A 16,781-nucleotide genomic window follows, 5' to 3' on the forward strand; every position below is an offset into this window, starting at 1 on the left:
AGCTCTCCAACACCTCTTGTGCCAGTTAGCTTGATTGGCACGTTGGCAGCCCGGGATTACACGTCAGCGCTCAAACTTCAATAAACATCCTCACTTGCCCTGTAGCCGTGAACGATGAGAGCTTTTTCTGCCTCACAACTTCTCTTCAAGGACCATCAGTTTATGTCATATTGGATTTTACCCTTGTTTGTGAATCCCCAGCTCGACACAGGTTAGCACACCTGATATCTGCTTAGAAAACTAACTTGTATTAAGCTGTGCACACAGATCTGATGTGCTTGTTCCTTCCCACTGTTTCCAGGCAACAGGAGAAATATAAGTCGTATACCCAGCAAAAATTAAACTTTCCTATTGCTATTCTATTGTATCGAAACGATACTAATATGAGCAAGTATCGACACAAAAAAAAAGTCACATTCACTTGAAAATGAACCCTTCCTGAATAGCTTTGGAATGATCTTGAGCTGTATCAGAACAAGTATAACAAAACATAGATACATATTTCACTCCTCTGGACCACAGTGGAACAGACCTAGGTGACACAGATGGAAGGCCACATGGTAATATAAGAGAAAGTACTACGATTTAATGTTGAAAACTAGTTGAGTGCCCAAGCCACCTCAACTGGCTCCTCTTGACGTGGAGTTGCAGCAGCTCTACCCCGAGCTCCTCCCACTCCTCACCCTATCTCTAAGGGAGTGCCCAGCCACCCTGGGGATGAAACTCATTTCAGCTGCTTGTATCCTCGATTTTGTCCTTTCGGTCATTACCCAAAACTCATGACCACAGGTGAGGGTAGGAATGTAGATTGACCGGTAAGTTGAAAGCTTCGCCTTTTGGCTCAGCTCCCTCTTCATCACAACAGTTTGATACAGCACCCGCATCATTGCTGGCGTTGCACCGATCCACCTGTCAATCTCACGCTCCATCCTCCCCTCAGTTGTGAACAAGACCCCGAGATACTCTCCACCCACCCAGAGAAGGCAAGCCACCCTTTTCTGGTTGAGAACCATGGCCTCAGATTTGGAAGAGTTGATCTTCATCCCAGCCGCTTCACACTTGGCTGCAAACCGCCCCAGTGCATGTTGCAGATCCTGGCTTAAGGAAGTCTGTAAATTAATAGTGTTTTTTATTACTACTGTGGTATCAGAATCGGAATTGAATATTAAGTCTATTGAATATTGAGTCTCTACTTTAAATCGAGATTGAAATTTTAGTATGGTGACAACATTGGTGTTATATGCTAAATTTACAATGTGTTGACAATAGCATTAAACGTTGTGGGCTATTCTATAGTCTTGGAGTATTCATGCATAAAGTCTCATCAAGTGATTACATTTTTGTTTGCTTACTGTTGGGAAAAAGAGCTAAAGGATAAAAACAGCAGCTTTAAGTACAGAGCCATGTTTTAAGGGCCTAATGGACATCTGCACTCTTTAAGTTTCTTTTAATCTAATTGGATAAATCTTAACATAATGGGGCAAGAAGTAAAAAAGTCCCTATTTACTTCGAAACAGTAAATAAAACTTCTCCGTGGGGATGGAGAAAGTCTTGTTTGTGGTACTGTTATTGCTTTTTATGTTCCTATTTTTGAGCCAGATTCCAGCCTTTATACCCCCCTTTGTGCTAGACTGGGGTGCTCTCTGGGTGCTCTGTACACGGGAGGATTAGCTGCGCGTCTCGTCTGCCTCTAATCTGCTCCTCTCCCTCCCTCTCTGGTATTGGCCTGTTGTTGCCATGCCACCACATTGCTCTGATGCCTGATGGCCATAGTGATAACATTCTGCAGGCTGCAAGAGCTTTCTGCATAGGCTTTTGAGATAAAGTACAGAGAACGCTTTGTACAATTTCATTAAAGCTAGAATTAAGCTTCTGAAAATAATATTCTCAAACACAGACTGATTTGGCTTTAATATAAATACTTAATTCTAACAAGCCAATCAGCTGATAAAAATATGCCTCACATTTGTATTGAAATTAGCGAGTTTGGTAAGCCTTTTAAAGCACTGTACATGACAGACACTCACTGGTGGTAAGCTACTTCTGTAAATGGATAAAGCCACAGTTGCCTTGTGGTAGACCGACAGAAGAGAGGCCATCAATCTGCGTCTTTGGCCTTTTTTGTTGCCACTAGTAAGACTAAATTCACACAGACAATGATTCTCCTCCAGAACACCATGGCCTCTGACCAACCACTCTGTGTTTCCATGCCTGTGTTTATCACAAGGCCAGACTTGTTGTAGAGCCTCAACATACTGTGAACAAAAGTCCCAATGTACAAATGTGGCAACAGTACCAGAACCAAACACAAAAACTCAAGCAGCTTTGCTACTTTTGGCTGTTGCATTATGTAAAATAGTGAATTTTGCGTCCGAATTAGAAAAGCCTGATGACCAGACTGGTGGTGCACATTGATCCATGATTGGAGCTTAATGAACATTGTCCAGAATTCCTGCTAATTACTGTTTATACTGCAGCATGATGCTAATCTTGTTGAATATTTAGCAAGTGGCATTTAACAACATTTTTCAATTACCCAAAATGAGTAGCTTTTGATTCCTGCTATCTTTCAGCCAAGCAGTCTATTTTTAGTCACTTCCCCTCTAATTTCTTACTCATCTGAATTTAAATGAACCGCCTGTGGCCTGGGTAAAAATTTTATGTCACTTATGACAGAATTTCATCAGGCAGACGATCACGCTCCCTGCTCTAAGTCCCGTCTGGCGTGTGGTCTTCTGCTGAGCTGGACATGGCCTGGCACAGTGCAGGAGGGGACAGATGGGCTCGTGTGTGATCTGGGGGGAGGTCCAGAGCCAGGGGCCAGCAGGGACATTGGCAGCTGACGAGGCCTGGCCCCAGTCCTCTGTCCCTGAGTGTGTCTCTCTGGGAGATGGGAACAGGGAGGGCCGCCCAGGAGTCAACCAGACTGTGTCTGCTTCAACCAACAGGGCCAGATGTTCCATTATCACCACTGCTGCTGCTCACTGCACTGTCACACAAGATGAACTTTATTTCAACCACAGATGGGACATGGGGAAGATTGGGACTATAAAACCAAAACAAAAAAACACCAATCATAGATTTGACCACAGATCAAACCCTGTCCACAAATATTTTATTTCATTTCTGCCTCGTAAAGCAATGAACAAATGAAGGCCAGGCATCCATTTCTATTACTTGACTAAATAATTCATTGGGATTATAGGGAGTTATAGGGACAAAAATTAAAAGTAGAAATCAAGAGTTGATTGAGAGTTTTGGGAGTTAACAAAGACTTTAATCTGCCTTTTCACTTAAAATGCTGTTTACTTGTTCATAGCTGTTTTTGCACAGGATCTGAAAGTTAAAAGAGTTTTTGCCAGCACCCCACTGTGCCCTCTTCTAGACTATTACCTGATGCACAGGGCATGTCTTTAACCGACTATAGTCCTACCCATGAATACAAATATTATGCAACTAATACATGATGAAAAGGACTGTTACCATTGACTTTAACAATTGGAAACCAAATATTATATTTCAAATGCTCAAAAGTCCAACAAATGGCAACCATAATAAGAAAAAGTAAAACACATACATAGGCCTGTAATTTTGAAGTGTGATATGTAAGAAAATATAGACTATGATAATATTGAACATAATTTATGCCACTGATGTAAGTAAAATTATCCCCCCAAAAATATTTCTTTGTTTAACATAAACATAGCTTAATTAAACATTTAAGTACTTAGTTTGTATCTATAAAAATCAGAGTAATTTCTTCTACCCTCTACAGTTCAAATCTCATCATAGAACAATAAAAATAACAAAAAGACCCCAACAGTACAAAGAAAAACTACCATGATAAATAATGACCCTCAAAAATGATTGTTCCATCAAACATGTTCTGAACAATAACTCGATATAGTATTTATCGTGACAGGCCTACACATATACATACATATATACATACATCAGACATCTAACCAACATTCACGGCACAAGTCTGTGTGCTTGAACTCAACATACAGCTACATTAATATTCCTCTCAGAATCCTCCTGTGAGCTAAAGATGTGACTGTTAAGAATAGGTGGCAGCGCTGTGCAAGCCTTCAGAAAGCTTACACATTTGTGCGTGCCAGCGTTTTTGACAGACTGTTTTGATGGATGGAGACAGCGCTCTAGCCAAACTGCACAGTGTTGATGCGGCTCGCGTTATTCATTCCACTGCTGCTGATGAAGTTAAAACAGCTGCGCTCCCCATTTCACCAAACCACCGCTCCACGGCTTGCGGCGCACAGAAACTCATCAAGTCATCATAGATCAAGTCACCGTGTCGTGTATGGCATTGAAAAAGTTACAAGGGCGAGTTATCGAGTGGCCGTATCCCGTGGCAGCCGCTGAAAAATGCATTTATTGGAGCCCGCCTCGTCCAGTGCTCCGCTCTGGCTTTTGCTTTCCACGGTTAGTCAGCAATCCCAATGCTTTGCCAACTCAGCTTTTTATGCCATGCCCCTGGAAATGGAGTGTTGCTGGTTCTGTAATGTACTCAAAACTACATCTGCAACCGGCTGATAAATCTATGCTTTGTTGCGCCTGACAGATGGCTTCGAAAATCTAAATTCACCACAGCACGCTGCTTAGGTCACGTGAATTTTTCCCTACCTAACCAAACTATTTTTGACTAGGGCCAGAGCTAGTGTCTTCTGGAGTTGAAGAAGCTTTAATATTTTCTTCGGCTTGCTTGGAGGAGAGAGATGACAGCTTTCTGGCTTGTTTTGTTCCACGGATGTCTCACGGTGCCATCTCCCTACAGTGTGAGAGCAGATTAAAAAGCACTGCTGCTCTTCCCATGTGTCAACAATATCTATTATTTGCTAAGGGAGACTGACTGTCCGGGCAGTAATTCGATGCGGGCTTGTGTGTGGTTACATACGTTGAGCTTGATAAATACCACAAGACGACAGATCCTTATAGTGGAGTGGCAATTGCAGCCTGACACTCTAAAGACCAATTCCAGACTGATATCTAAGCCCGGGCCAGAAATACCTCACAGTGAAATACCACCAGGCGTACTCTCCAAATCCCCTCTGTCTCCCTGTTTTTGCCTCATCTCTATGGACATTCAATGAATTGTGGTTCCTCTCTTTCAATTGGCCCACCATGTTCCACAATGTGACGCCCCGAGGGATTGTGGGATAGCAGGAGCAGAGCCATGGCCAGGTCCATGGAGAGCAGATAACCTTTCAGTGTTGCTTTAGTGCACTGTGTAAAGAACAATCAGAGCTTATCAGCGTGGACTACAAGGGGATGCTAATTCTGAGTCCCGCAGACTGACAACTGGGGACAGTCTGTGTCTGTTTCACCAGAATAACTTGTTTTAATTTTATTCGGTTACTATGGCGAATTTTGAATAAAAAAGACCACCTCTCTGCCATCATCCAAGTGAAATGTATGCTTTTCGGAATGTACCTGCCTAAGGCCTCAAAGCTCATGGAATCCGCCTCAGACAGCTACACTGCAAGAAAGAGATAGTAGGTGGAATATGTAGCAGGGACAAATATATCCAAGGCACGGGGCAACTAATCAGGGGTCAATCTGAAGAAGTGATTTGTGATCAAATGTTGTTTCAGGGATGTTTAAATTAGAATTTAATTCCAAACTCAATTTTGATACTAAGAAATAGGCTTGAAACAGATTCCAATGACCAATGATAATAAAAAAAAAACATTCTTTATACAATTGGATGTCATTTTCAACATTAAATCCTAGTACTTTCTTTTATATTACCATGTGGCCGTATATCTATCTGTAATACTTCAGTGGTCCAATAGGTTCCACAGTGGTCCATGTCTTTGTACTCTTATACTTGATCTGATACAGCTCAAGATGGCTATTCTTGGAAATGTTCTGTCCTGTAAATGTGCCTATAGTGTCAATAGCTGCTCAAATAAGTATCTAGTTCCAGTACTGGTTTTAGGATCTTATTTTCAATGCTGAACAACCCTTCTTTAATACTGGAGAACCCTACTTTAAAATGATATCCAGGAAATTTTCCACTAATGACTTCCAAAATTATTTTCACCACTAGAGCACTCTATCTGGCCTCACAACTCACTCAAATATTCAGCTTAGCAGTTAAACACGCAATTATTTTATGCTTCTCTATCCAGCTACACTACACACACATTTTGTACAGGGGTGAAATTGTAATAGCAACTACTTTCCAAAAAAATCATGTCCTGCACATTTCACTATTTAATAATATATTTTACTTTGACTCTCGTCCAGAAAATTATTTAACCACCATTTCAAGTAGGATTTAATTTAACAAAATGTCAAAAACATAAAAAACCTCAGTGTTCTGCTGCAGTGAAGAGTAATTTATGAAGCACCAGCTGCTCTGTAAAGGTTACCACCACAGGCAATTTAGATTTGGTGGTCCCTCTGAGAGACCCAAATGAATAGGACAGGCTCATACAATCATGTACATATGAGGAGGATGTCTGTGGAGCATTGCAAGAGTTTCCAGCCATCTTCCGTCATTTGCTTACTGCACTGTGCTCCATAAGGCAATTTTTAATATTCAGTTCAAACATCTTTGCTCAGAGTAAGCCTGAAGTAGACTCAACAAAACCCTTTAATTAATACCAAAGATTTTTCAGTACACTTTGTTGGTGTGAGATTGTAGTGTTTTAGACAATCACTGTGTACGCATTCACTGAGCATTCTCTTGCATGTCACATTGTGCAAAATTCAGATAGTGTCAGCCAAAATAGTACTTACTGGTGGTATGTTGGTTTAAGGCATTGTTTCCCAAAGACTGGGTTACGACCCTCTGGTGTGTCACAAGAAATTTTTTTTGGGGTCACCTTCTCACGATCTGCATGTAGGTCTGCAATATACAGTTCTGACACATGAGAACTATTTTTTTCCAATATTGCTGGTTCAATTGAATGTTGAAAAGAGAAAGGTTCAGTTAGTTTTTCATTGTTTAAAATTTGAGTAATACTAATTGTTCAGAGAGATACTATCACTCAATCAACAATAAAATATCCTCATTAATGTTCAACAATGGTCAAATCCACCTTTATTTTGTGATTTAGGAATAATGTCTACTGACTTGGGTCGCAAAGGTTTGTGACTTTTAAAATATAGGTCCCCAGAAAAAAGTTTGGGAAACATTGATTTAAGGTGTAGCACTTATGTGGTTGTTACTACCTTGGTACCATGGGCTCTCTTCCCGGCTGCAACCATTTACCAAAGAAACTATCAAAATACAATACTGTTATACTTGTATGTAAATATAATGTTGCAGTGACACATAATCTCAATCTGTAAATGGGAAATGTAAATCATAAGAAGCATATGTTAACTCTGCTTCAACTTTTGGATCCTAAGAGACAATTAGGAAAATATTACACAGACTAATATTATTGGCAGCACTATAGGACTTTAAATGTCTATTTCAAATATTACATTTTATTGTTATGTGTTTTGTGTGTTTCTGTTAGCCCGTATTGTCAGGAGCAGACAGTGGTGTGAGATGACCCCGTGCCTGGAGGGGGAGCTCTGCAGTCTCTTGTTCAACCGCTCGGGATGGACCTGCACCAAAGGCAGCGGCCGCATCAAGACCGTCACGGTAATCTACAAGGCAACTCATTAATGTATCCAACCTCTCTACTGTGAAGCTGTGGGCGATGTGGAGTTTGGGCCCAGCGCTAGAACCAGGATTTTGACTAAAACAGCAGATTAGTCTCCAGGATTAAAGAGGACAAAAACACTGGCTCGCACAACCTACAACTCTGAGGTCTGGCTCTCCCACACTCATTATTTTAATGGCAAACTCATAGCCATAGCCTTTAATATTAATGCGTTTGGTCGAGTGCCAGTATAAAGGATACAGAGAAGACTGGAGTTTGAACATGACTGAGCTGTTAGATTAGCTCTGCATTAGCATTAAGGATTAACATTTAAAAGTATTCTGGACACTTCCCAAGATTAAAGTTAGAGTAACTCTTCGAGCAGGTGAACTTCTAGATGTTACAGCTCATTTCCAACTTTAATTACAGGAAAAGTAGATGAAGGACAGCTGTCTCATCAGAGGAAAGGGTTAATTGGCTAGAAAGAGTTTAAAAAACTCAAGCTCCATCCATCCATCCATTTTCTTCCGCTTATCCAAGGTCGGGTCGCGGGGGCAACAGTCTGAGGAGGGCCTCCCAGACTTCCCTCTCCACACACATGTCCTCCAGCTCTTCCAGGGGGATCCCGAGGCGTTCCCAGGCCAGCCGAGAGACATAGTCCCTCCAGCGTGTCCTGGGTCTTCCCCGTGGCCTCCTCCCGGTGGGACATGCCCAGAACACCTCCTGAGGGAGGCGTCAAGGAGGCATCCGAAACAGATGCCCGAGCCACCTCAACTGGTTCCTCTCAACATGGAGGAGCAGTGGCTCTACTCCGAGCTCCTCCCGTGTGACTGAGCTCCTCACCCTATCTCTAAGGGAGCGCCCAGCCACCCTGCGGAGGAAACTCATTTCGGCTGCTTGTATCCGCGATCTCGTCCTTTCGGTCATTACCCAGAGCTCATGACCATAGGTGAGAGTAGGAACGTAGATTGACCGGTAAATCGAGAGCTTCGCCTTTTGACTCAGCTCTCTCTTCACCACAACGGTCCGATACAGCGACCGCATCACTGCAGACGCTGCACCGATCCGCCTGTCAATCTCACGCTCCATCCTCCCCTCACTCGTGAACAAGACCCCGAGATACTTGAACTCCTCCACTTGAGGCAAGGACTCTCCACCCACCCGGAGAGGGCAAGCCACCTTTTTCCGGTTGAGAACCATGGCCTCGGATTTGGAGGAGCTGATCTTCATCCCAGCCTCTTCACACTCGGCTGCAAACCGCCCCAGTGCACATTGCAGGTCCTGGTTCGATGAAGCCATCAGGACAACATCATCTGCAAACAGCAGAGATGAGATCCTGTGGTCCCCAAACTGGACCCCCTCCGGCCCCTGACTGCGCCTAGAAATTCTGTCCATAAATACAATGAACAGAACCGGTGACAAAGGGCAGCCCTGGCGGAGTCCAACATGCACTGGGAACAGGTCTGACTTACTGCCGGCAATGCGAACACAGCTCCTGCTCCGGTCATACAGGGACCGGACAGCCCTTAGCAAAGGGCCCCGGACCCCATACTCCCAGAGCACCCCCCACAGGACACCACGAGGGACACGGTCGAATGCCTTCTCCAAGTCCACAAAGCACATGTGGACTGGTTGGGCAAACTCCCATGAACCCTCGAGCACCCTATGGAGAGTGTAGAGCTGGTCCAGTGTTCCACGGCCAGGACGAAAACCACACTGCTCCTCCTGAATCCGAGGTTCGACTATCGGCTGGATTCTCCTCTCCAGTACCCTGGCATAGACCTTACCGGGAAGGCTGAGGAGTGTGATTCCCCTGTAATTGGAACACACCCTCCGGTCCCCCTTCTTATACAGAGGGACCACCACCCGGTTTGCGGTTTGCCAGTCCAGAGGTACTGTCCCCCGCCACGCGATGTTGCAGAGGCGTGTCAGCCAAGACAGCCCCACAACATCCAGAGACTTAAGGTACTCAGGACGGATCTCATCCACCCCCGGAGCCTTGCCACCAAGGAGTTTGCCAACCACCTCGGTGACTTCAGCCAGGGTGATGGATGAGTCCACCTCTGAGTCTCCAGCCTCTGCTTCCTCCTCGGAAAACGTGACAGTGGGATTGAAGAGATCCTCAAAGTATTCCTTCCACCGCCCGACAACATCCCCAGTCGAGGTCAACAGCTCTCCCCCCGCACTGTAAACAGTGTTGGTGAAGAACTGCTTTCCCCTCCTGAGGCGCCGGATGGTTTGCCAGAATTTCTTTGAGGCCGTCCGATAGTCCTCCTCCATGGCCTCCCCGAACTCCTCCCAGCTTCGAGTTTTTGCCTCTGCGACCGCACGGGCTGCAGCACGCTTGGCCCGCCAGTACCTGTCAGCTGCCTCAGGAGTCCCATGAGCCAGCAAGGCCCGATAGGACTCCTTCTTCAGCTTGACGGCATCCCTTACTTCCGGTGTCCACCACCGGGTTCGGGGATTGCCGCCGCGACAGGCACCACAGACCTTACGCCCACAGCTACGAGCGGCCGCATTGACAGTGGAGGCTGAGAACATAGCCCACTTGGACTCCATATCTCCAGCCTCCCCCGGAATCTGGGAGAAGCTCTCCCGGAGGTGTGAGTTGAAGATCCCCCTAACAGAGGGCTCTGCCAGACGTTCCCAACAGACCCTCACAATACGCTTGGGCCTGCCAGGTCCTTTCCGGCTTCCTCCTCTGCCAGCGGATCCAACTCACAACCAGGTGGTGATCGGTTGACAGCTCAGCCCCTCTCTTCACCCGAGTGTCCAAGACACGCGGCCGGAGATCAGATGACACGACGACAAAGTCGATCATCGACCTCCGACCTAGGGTGTCCTGGTGCCACATGCACTTATGGACACCCTTGTGCTCAAACATGGTGTTTGTTATGGACAAACTGTGACTAGCACAGAAGTCCAATAACAAAACACCGCTCGGGTTCAGTTCGGGGAGGCCGTTCCTCCCGATCACCCCTCTCCAGGTGTCACTGGCGTTGCCCACGTGGGCGTTGAAGTCCCCCAGTAGAACAACGGAGTCCCCAGTCGGTGCACTGTCCAGTACCCCTCCCAGGGACTCCAAGAAGGCCGGGTACTCAGCACTCCTGTTCGGCCCATAGGCCGACACCACAGTGAGAGACCTGTCCCCAACCCGAAGGCGCAGGGACACGACCCTCTCGTTCACCGGGGTAAACTCCAACACGTGGCGGCTGAGCTGTGGGGCTATAAGCAAGCCCACACCAGCTCGCCGCCGCTCCCCGTGGGCAACGCCAGAGAAATGGAGGGTCCAACCCCCTTCAAGGAGTTGGGTACCAGAGCCCAAGCTGTGCGTAGAAGTGAGACCGAATATATATAGCTGGTATCTCTCAACCTCCCGCACAAGCTCGGGCTCCTTCCCCCCCAGCGAGGTGACATTCCATGTCGTCACAGCCAGGTGCTGTGTGTGCGGACCAGGCCGTTGGGACACCCGTTCCCGACTGCCGCCCAGTCAACTCAAGCTCAAAGCTCAAAAAACTTGGTATAAGCAAATTAACTCACACTGTTCCTTTAGGTATATTGTTTTGTAGTTGTTTTTCATCTTTTCTTTGGAGTCTGTACATTATTTAATGTGGTGTCTGTTCTATATTACATTAATTCATAAATCATATCTTAAATACAATTTACATCCAAACTGTTAGTCAATTCTTAAATAGTAGTTTTTCCAAATACTTTTCACTTACTTAACTGTAAATTGTGACCACTCTACCCACCTCCGCACACTAGGCAAGACATTGAGTTAAGCACATGTTAGGTAGGCAACTTGTTTGTAATTGTAAAAATATTTTCCTCAACCTGTGCAGATCTAGAGCCAGTACTATTTATGATTCGCCTATCATTTCTAATTCCTGACTAATAAAGATTTTCCTTCATTGTAATAACTTTTTAAAGAATTGCTTAGCATCAAAGTTTGAAACAGAAAACACTGAACTTGCTGACTAACCAGTGTTCCAATCATGAACCAGATGTGAATGCTGCGAATGACTGAAATATGTCTGTGACCTCCCCCTGACTCTATGGGAAATGTAAATGAACACAAAACATGTTCAATTTTTAACTGCCTCAATATCATCTGCTCCTCGTGGGCTCTCCACACTGCAGCGGGGCTGCGTTTTCCTGATCATGAATGTGAGATTTAATATTCATATGCACAACTTGTCAGGCTCAGAGCTATGGATTCTGAATCTACAGAAAGCCGATGTTCTCTGTTGCCTATGGAGACGTACTTTGCATCTGGGCATATTTTAAAATAGTAGGATATGGCTTTTATGTCTTAGCCCTGTCTCTTCTTTATTCATTTGGTCTTACTGTTTATTTGTCAGCTAGAAAATAAAGAAATTATTTATGAATTATGTATAATGTTCTATAAATCTTCAAGCAAAATCTCAAAAAAGACCAACACAACATCAATTATTATCATCTATTATTAAGACATTGGTTTGTAATTAGATTGCTGCAAATGTGTCCCCTAATAAACAGACAATACAGAATTAGAAAACGAATTACTATTATTATTATGCATTTTTGACCTTCTAAAAATACTATCGTTAAGGTGCAACTTTTGTTATATATATTTAGATATTCATGGGTTTCACATTCATGTTATATATATTTTGAGGATTTTTTTCCCAATCACAAGATATAATATTTAGTTTTAAATGGTTAATCACTATGGCAATGGTCCTAATTTTTTACCATTCTAAAATCCATGGATACATACATAATTTTTTTTCACATAAAGAAAATGAATTTTTGTTTAAAGGTGCATTATGTAACTTTATGGTTGGGGGTCCGTCACCTGCTTGTTTTTATGGATGTGTCATTCCTCTACCTGAAATGTTCCACAGTATGACATTAAACAGCTCTGCCTTAGATTTATTAAGTTACAAGTGGTTTTATAGCTCAAAAACAGCAAAAAAAAAATCATGAATTCTCATGATACCTCTCCACAGATCTGACCTGTAACTTGGTCTGGTTTGGTCTCTATAAAGATACTGGTTAATACCATATTGTGAAACATTCCTAACAAAACTGTAACATCTCCATAGAGAAAACTATTTGGCAGTACCTTCACCAGATACATTACACAATGCACCTTTAAAAGAAAGACATCTAGAGAGTTTTACTTCACGTACAAGTACAGGAGTAAGGTCACATTGTTTTCAATGCGACTGCTTCTAAAACAGCCAACGATGGTCCCTCCCCTGGCACTGTGTTCTACCGGTCCACGAGTGAGTAGCCATGGATACAGTCTCCTGTGCCGTTCACACCACGGAGCTCTGCAATTTCACACTGTGCTACTCTGCGCCTGCTGCAAAAGATGGGGGTCTGTTCTCTCAGCACTAAAGGCATGTAGGCAGTGTTCTTACATGGAAATCATTATGAGCCAGAATACGCTAATTACCTCCACTGTTGTAGCACTGAAAAAAGTCAGTGTTTAAGATTAGAGAATGGGTATTGGGCTTGTCTGCTTTTCCTTTATTAATTTGTTGGCACATAAGTTCCTTATAAGCAAAAAGAAAAAGGGACACGTTTAACAGATGCTGCTGTGCCATTTTTTATCTGTCTCTTTTATATATGGAGCTTTTGATGGCAGGTTCATTTTCAGCTTGATAAATCTATACCATTTCCTGTCATCAATTCAGCGGGAGCGTCTAGTGCAGGCAGTGCATTTGAAAGCTGTAAAAGATAATATAGTGGTAACACATAAAGATATTACCGAACCAGGTGAGACATCGTAATATATATTCAGATGGATTCAACAAAATGCGTCGTCTTAAGTGTAACACGGATGTAGCACACCTTGAAAAAGTGCCAACCAAGGGATATCCAAATCTGGTTCCTCTCAAGACTCAAGTCCTAGTTTGTTGACTTCAAGACTCAAGTTTCACTTGACAAGCCCCTGTTTGTTTCGTTCAAGCCTCAAGTCCCGCTTTGTTAGCTTCAAGACTCAACACCTACAATAGTTTGTTATCTTCTAGACTCAAGTTCTAGTTTGTTACCTTCCAGATACAACAGGCTGGTACCACTACGATCTATTAGTCCCCTCTTCCTGTCTTTGTTGTCAGTGATTCAGTTGGATAATCAGTACAGTTGTTTACTGTTTTCACAACATAACTGCCCTAACAAGCACACCACGCTGTCAGGTGCATGCACCAGGCTGTCTGCTACAACTAATTGTGGAAGCAATTAGTTGTATCTTACTTTAATTAAGTGTTTGGTTCAGTCTACACAGCTCAGCATAGCAGCCATTCTTACTGCAGTGGCTTCCTGTTTTTCTCTCGTATGTTTTGTCAACAGAGAATGTCGTGTATGTTTAAGGAGTGCTACACAATCAGAAACAGAGTACAGCAGAGGCAGATGGAGAGAAGCACAGTGCAGTGGGATGATTTCAGCAGAACATGACAGAACATAACACAGGACCTGCGTCTTAGTGGCAGCAAGAAATTTCTGGGTTTGATTCCAGGGCTGTTCAAGTTTGAGCTTCAATACAATACATGGGTCACGATACATTAACATCACAATATGGCGCTGCATGCAATAATCTATATATTGCTCATAATATTATGTGATGAAGCTACCACAGGCATTACATAAAGATGTTACTTTCACTCATAAGAAATATGCTGCTACACCTAATTTTGTGAACCAGAAGATGCTTGTGCTGATATATCGAGAAAGAAACCTGCAATATTGATATCAACAATTAGGTATTACAGTATATATTTTGACACACCCCTACATCCCACCTCCTCCCATTCCCTGCTTACACTCGAATATAGGCCGACAGCACCATGAGCTCGGCGCTTGGAGCTCTGGCAAATACATCTCCACTGCAGATTATGTATTCCACTGCATATCCCACTGCAACCTCAATTAGCTACTGCTGAGTGGACTTTTATCGGAGACGCTAATCACTAGCCTTTGGTTTTTGAGTGGGTAGAGGTAGCTGTTGGCAGCAAAACAGACAAGGTATTTGTGCTAAGACCCAAAATGGAAGAAAAGCACATTCGGGAAGATAAACACAAATGAGAAATCTATACAGACCATTGATCACACTGGAGTGCCAGAGACGGATGAGGAGGATATTTTCCCTAAAAAAGAAAGTCTTCTGTGGATCCAGGGTTTATTAGGAATCTTATTGTACAAACTTAACAACATTCTACTTTTAGTGTTTGATAGAAAAGAACTTTCTCTAGAGATATGAAGTGTGGGCTGGTGGCTGACAGGCAGCCACAAATCAATACAGTTTGAGGAATAGAAGCTGGATTTAACTGGACCCTGCCAATTACCCAAGCATGTGATTTAGAATAATGATGCCAGTTACACCTACCCCGACACTATATTTTGTTAAAGAGGCGTATTATGTTTTTTTAATGATTTTTTATTTTATTTTATTTTTTTAAGCTTTCTACCATGTTATAGTGTTCCTTAATGAAAAACATGCCTAAAGAGGTTTTAGTTGTTTTACTAATTTAGCAATCTCTCCTGGGCTCTATGTGTACCCTCCTTATGTTTGCTGGAAGATTTTTGGCGAATATGGTATTTTCAAAATAATAAAAGGTAACATGGTGATCTAATGATGTTATGTTGTTTACAATGTTACCCTGAAGAGTACTGTTTGGGTAATATCTTATATATGTAACATTTTACTATAAAACATGTACTAGAGATGTATATGTATGACAGCGTTGTATGTTTTTGTTCTGTCATCCATTCATTACACTGCATTACCATTTGGGTCTTGTCTTGGTGCTTTTATTACTCTGCGGGAAACTGCTTATAAAATCTCTGGTTAGTTCCAGGAAAATTATTCACAGACACAGTCATTTACCACTGGAAATGTACATGTTCACCTATACATCTCTGTCTTTGGACTGTAGGAAGAAGCTGGAGTGCCCAGAGAGAATCCATGGCAGCCCAGGGATTGAACCTGCAACCTTCTTGCTGTGAGGCTGAAGTACATTTTACATATTTGTTTACAAAATATTCAACCGCATATGCCATCATTGCCCTTTTAACATGTTATTATGCTTAGTTATACACAGTTTGAAGTATTTTGTTCATATGTTGAAGTAAGCACAGGTCAGGTAGCATCAGGTCAGAATACTGTTTCTCAAAATTCAATGTGAACCAAAGCAAAACAGAAATGCCGTCCAGCTTACACACCCTTACCCGTTCACGTCACACCACAAGGCACTCTTTAAATCTTAGTATACACACTGTAATAGTAATTCTCTGCTCTAGTGAATTAACTTAAATGGTTATATTGTATTAGCATAAACATAAAGCACTCAAACCACCCTGCCTTATTGGCTACGTGATGAAGCGGTCGCCATGGACGCGCGAGGACATGCACCTGCAGCTGTGTCCTGTCCCGCTGTGTTTAGCTCACAGTGGCACTAGGGGTCACCGTTTCTGCCTAACCTGTTAATGGAGTTTGCATATGGCTGCTCTCCTCTGCCAGCCAGCTATTAATATGAATCGCCCTCTGGAGGCTGGCCCCCAAAACAAGCAGGCAATTTGTCTTCACTAGGCGGTATGAAAGGTATGATATCCTCGGAGGGGGAGAGCGAGCGGTGTTGGGGTAAGGCCTGTCACAACAACAAATTCTGAAGTGTGAAATATTGCTAAAGAAAAATATCACTATAAACGATAATATTGAAACTACTTATTACCACGGATAGAATAATCCAGACTGTAAAGAAGTGGACTAAGTTTGAGTTACAGAGAAAGGGGTGACAATTTTTTTATGTAAAGTCAAGTGGAGCTAAAGTTGATGGTGCTCCCATGCTCACTTTGGGTTAGCTAGGTCCATTTATAAATAATGTATAGAAAGTTGTGCTTTAAACTTGTTGCAATGAGTATTATAATATTGCTGTAAAAAGTATCGTATTATTAACATATTAATGCAAATCTATTTTAACTGTGTTAATTTTTAACATTTTTGAAAAATCTCAAACTATTTTTTTCATAAGCTGTGGCCATCGCTAGTAACGTTAGAAAAACTACAGAATCCAGCTGTAAACAGGAAGCAAAACAATTTGTATGAAACTGAGAAGCCCTATCAGGCATACTGATGTTATTCATATGAGAAAAACTCATATGAAATAAACTCCA

General features: G+C 43.0%; 1 protein-coding gene across 1 annotated transcript in view; it reads left to right on the plus strand.

The window, feature by feature from the left end:
• The window catches only part of tafa5l (TAFA chemokine like family member 5, like), a 52,370-nt gene extending 36,778 nt beyond the window's left edge, over nucleotides 1-15,592 (plus strand). Inside the window, exons 3-4 of the mRNA XM_020922504.2 lie at nucleotides 7,494-7,621; nucleotides 15,545-15,592. Of these exons, the coding sequence (XP_020778163.2) occupies nucleotides 7,494-7,621; nucleotides 15,545-15,592 (176 nt within the window). The remainder of the gene's footprint in view (nucleotides 1-7,493; nucleotides 7,622-15,544) is intronic.
• The last annotated feature ends 1,189 nt before the right edge of the window (nucleotides 15,593-16,781 follow it).

Source organism: Boleophthalmus pectinirostris, unplaced genomic scaffold, assembly GCF_026225935.1.
Source record: "Boleophthalmus pectinirostris isolate CB_2022bp ecotype Guang Dong unplaced genomic scaffold, ASM2622593v1 HiC_scaffold_8, whole genome shotgun sequence".
Taxonomy (NCBI): domain Eukaryota; kingdom Metazoa; phylum Chordata; class Actinopteri; order Gobiiformes; family Gobiidae; genus Boleophthalmus; species Boleophthalmus pectinirostris.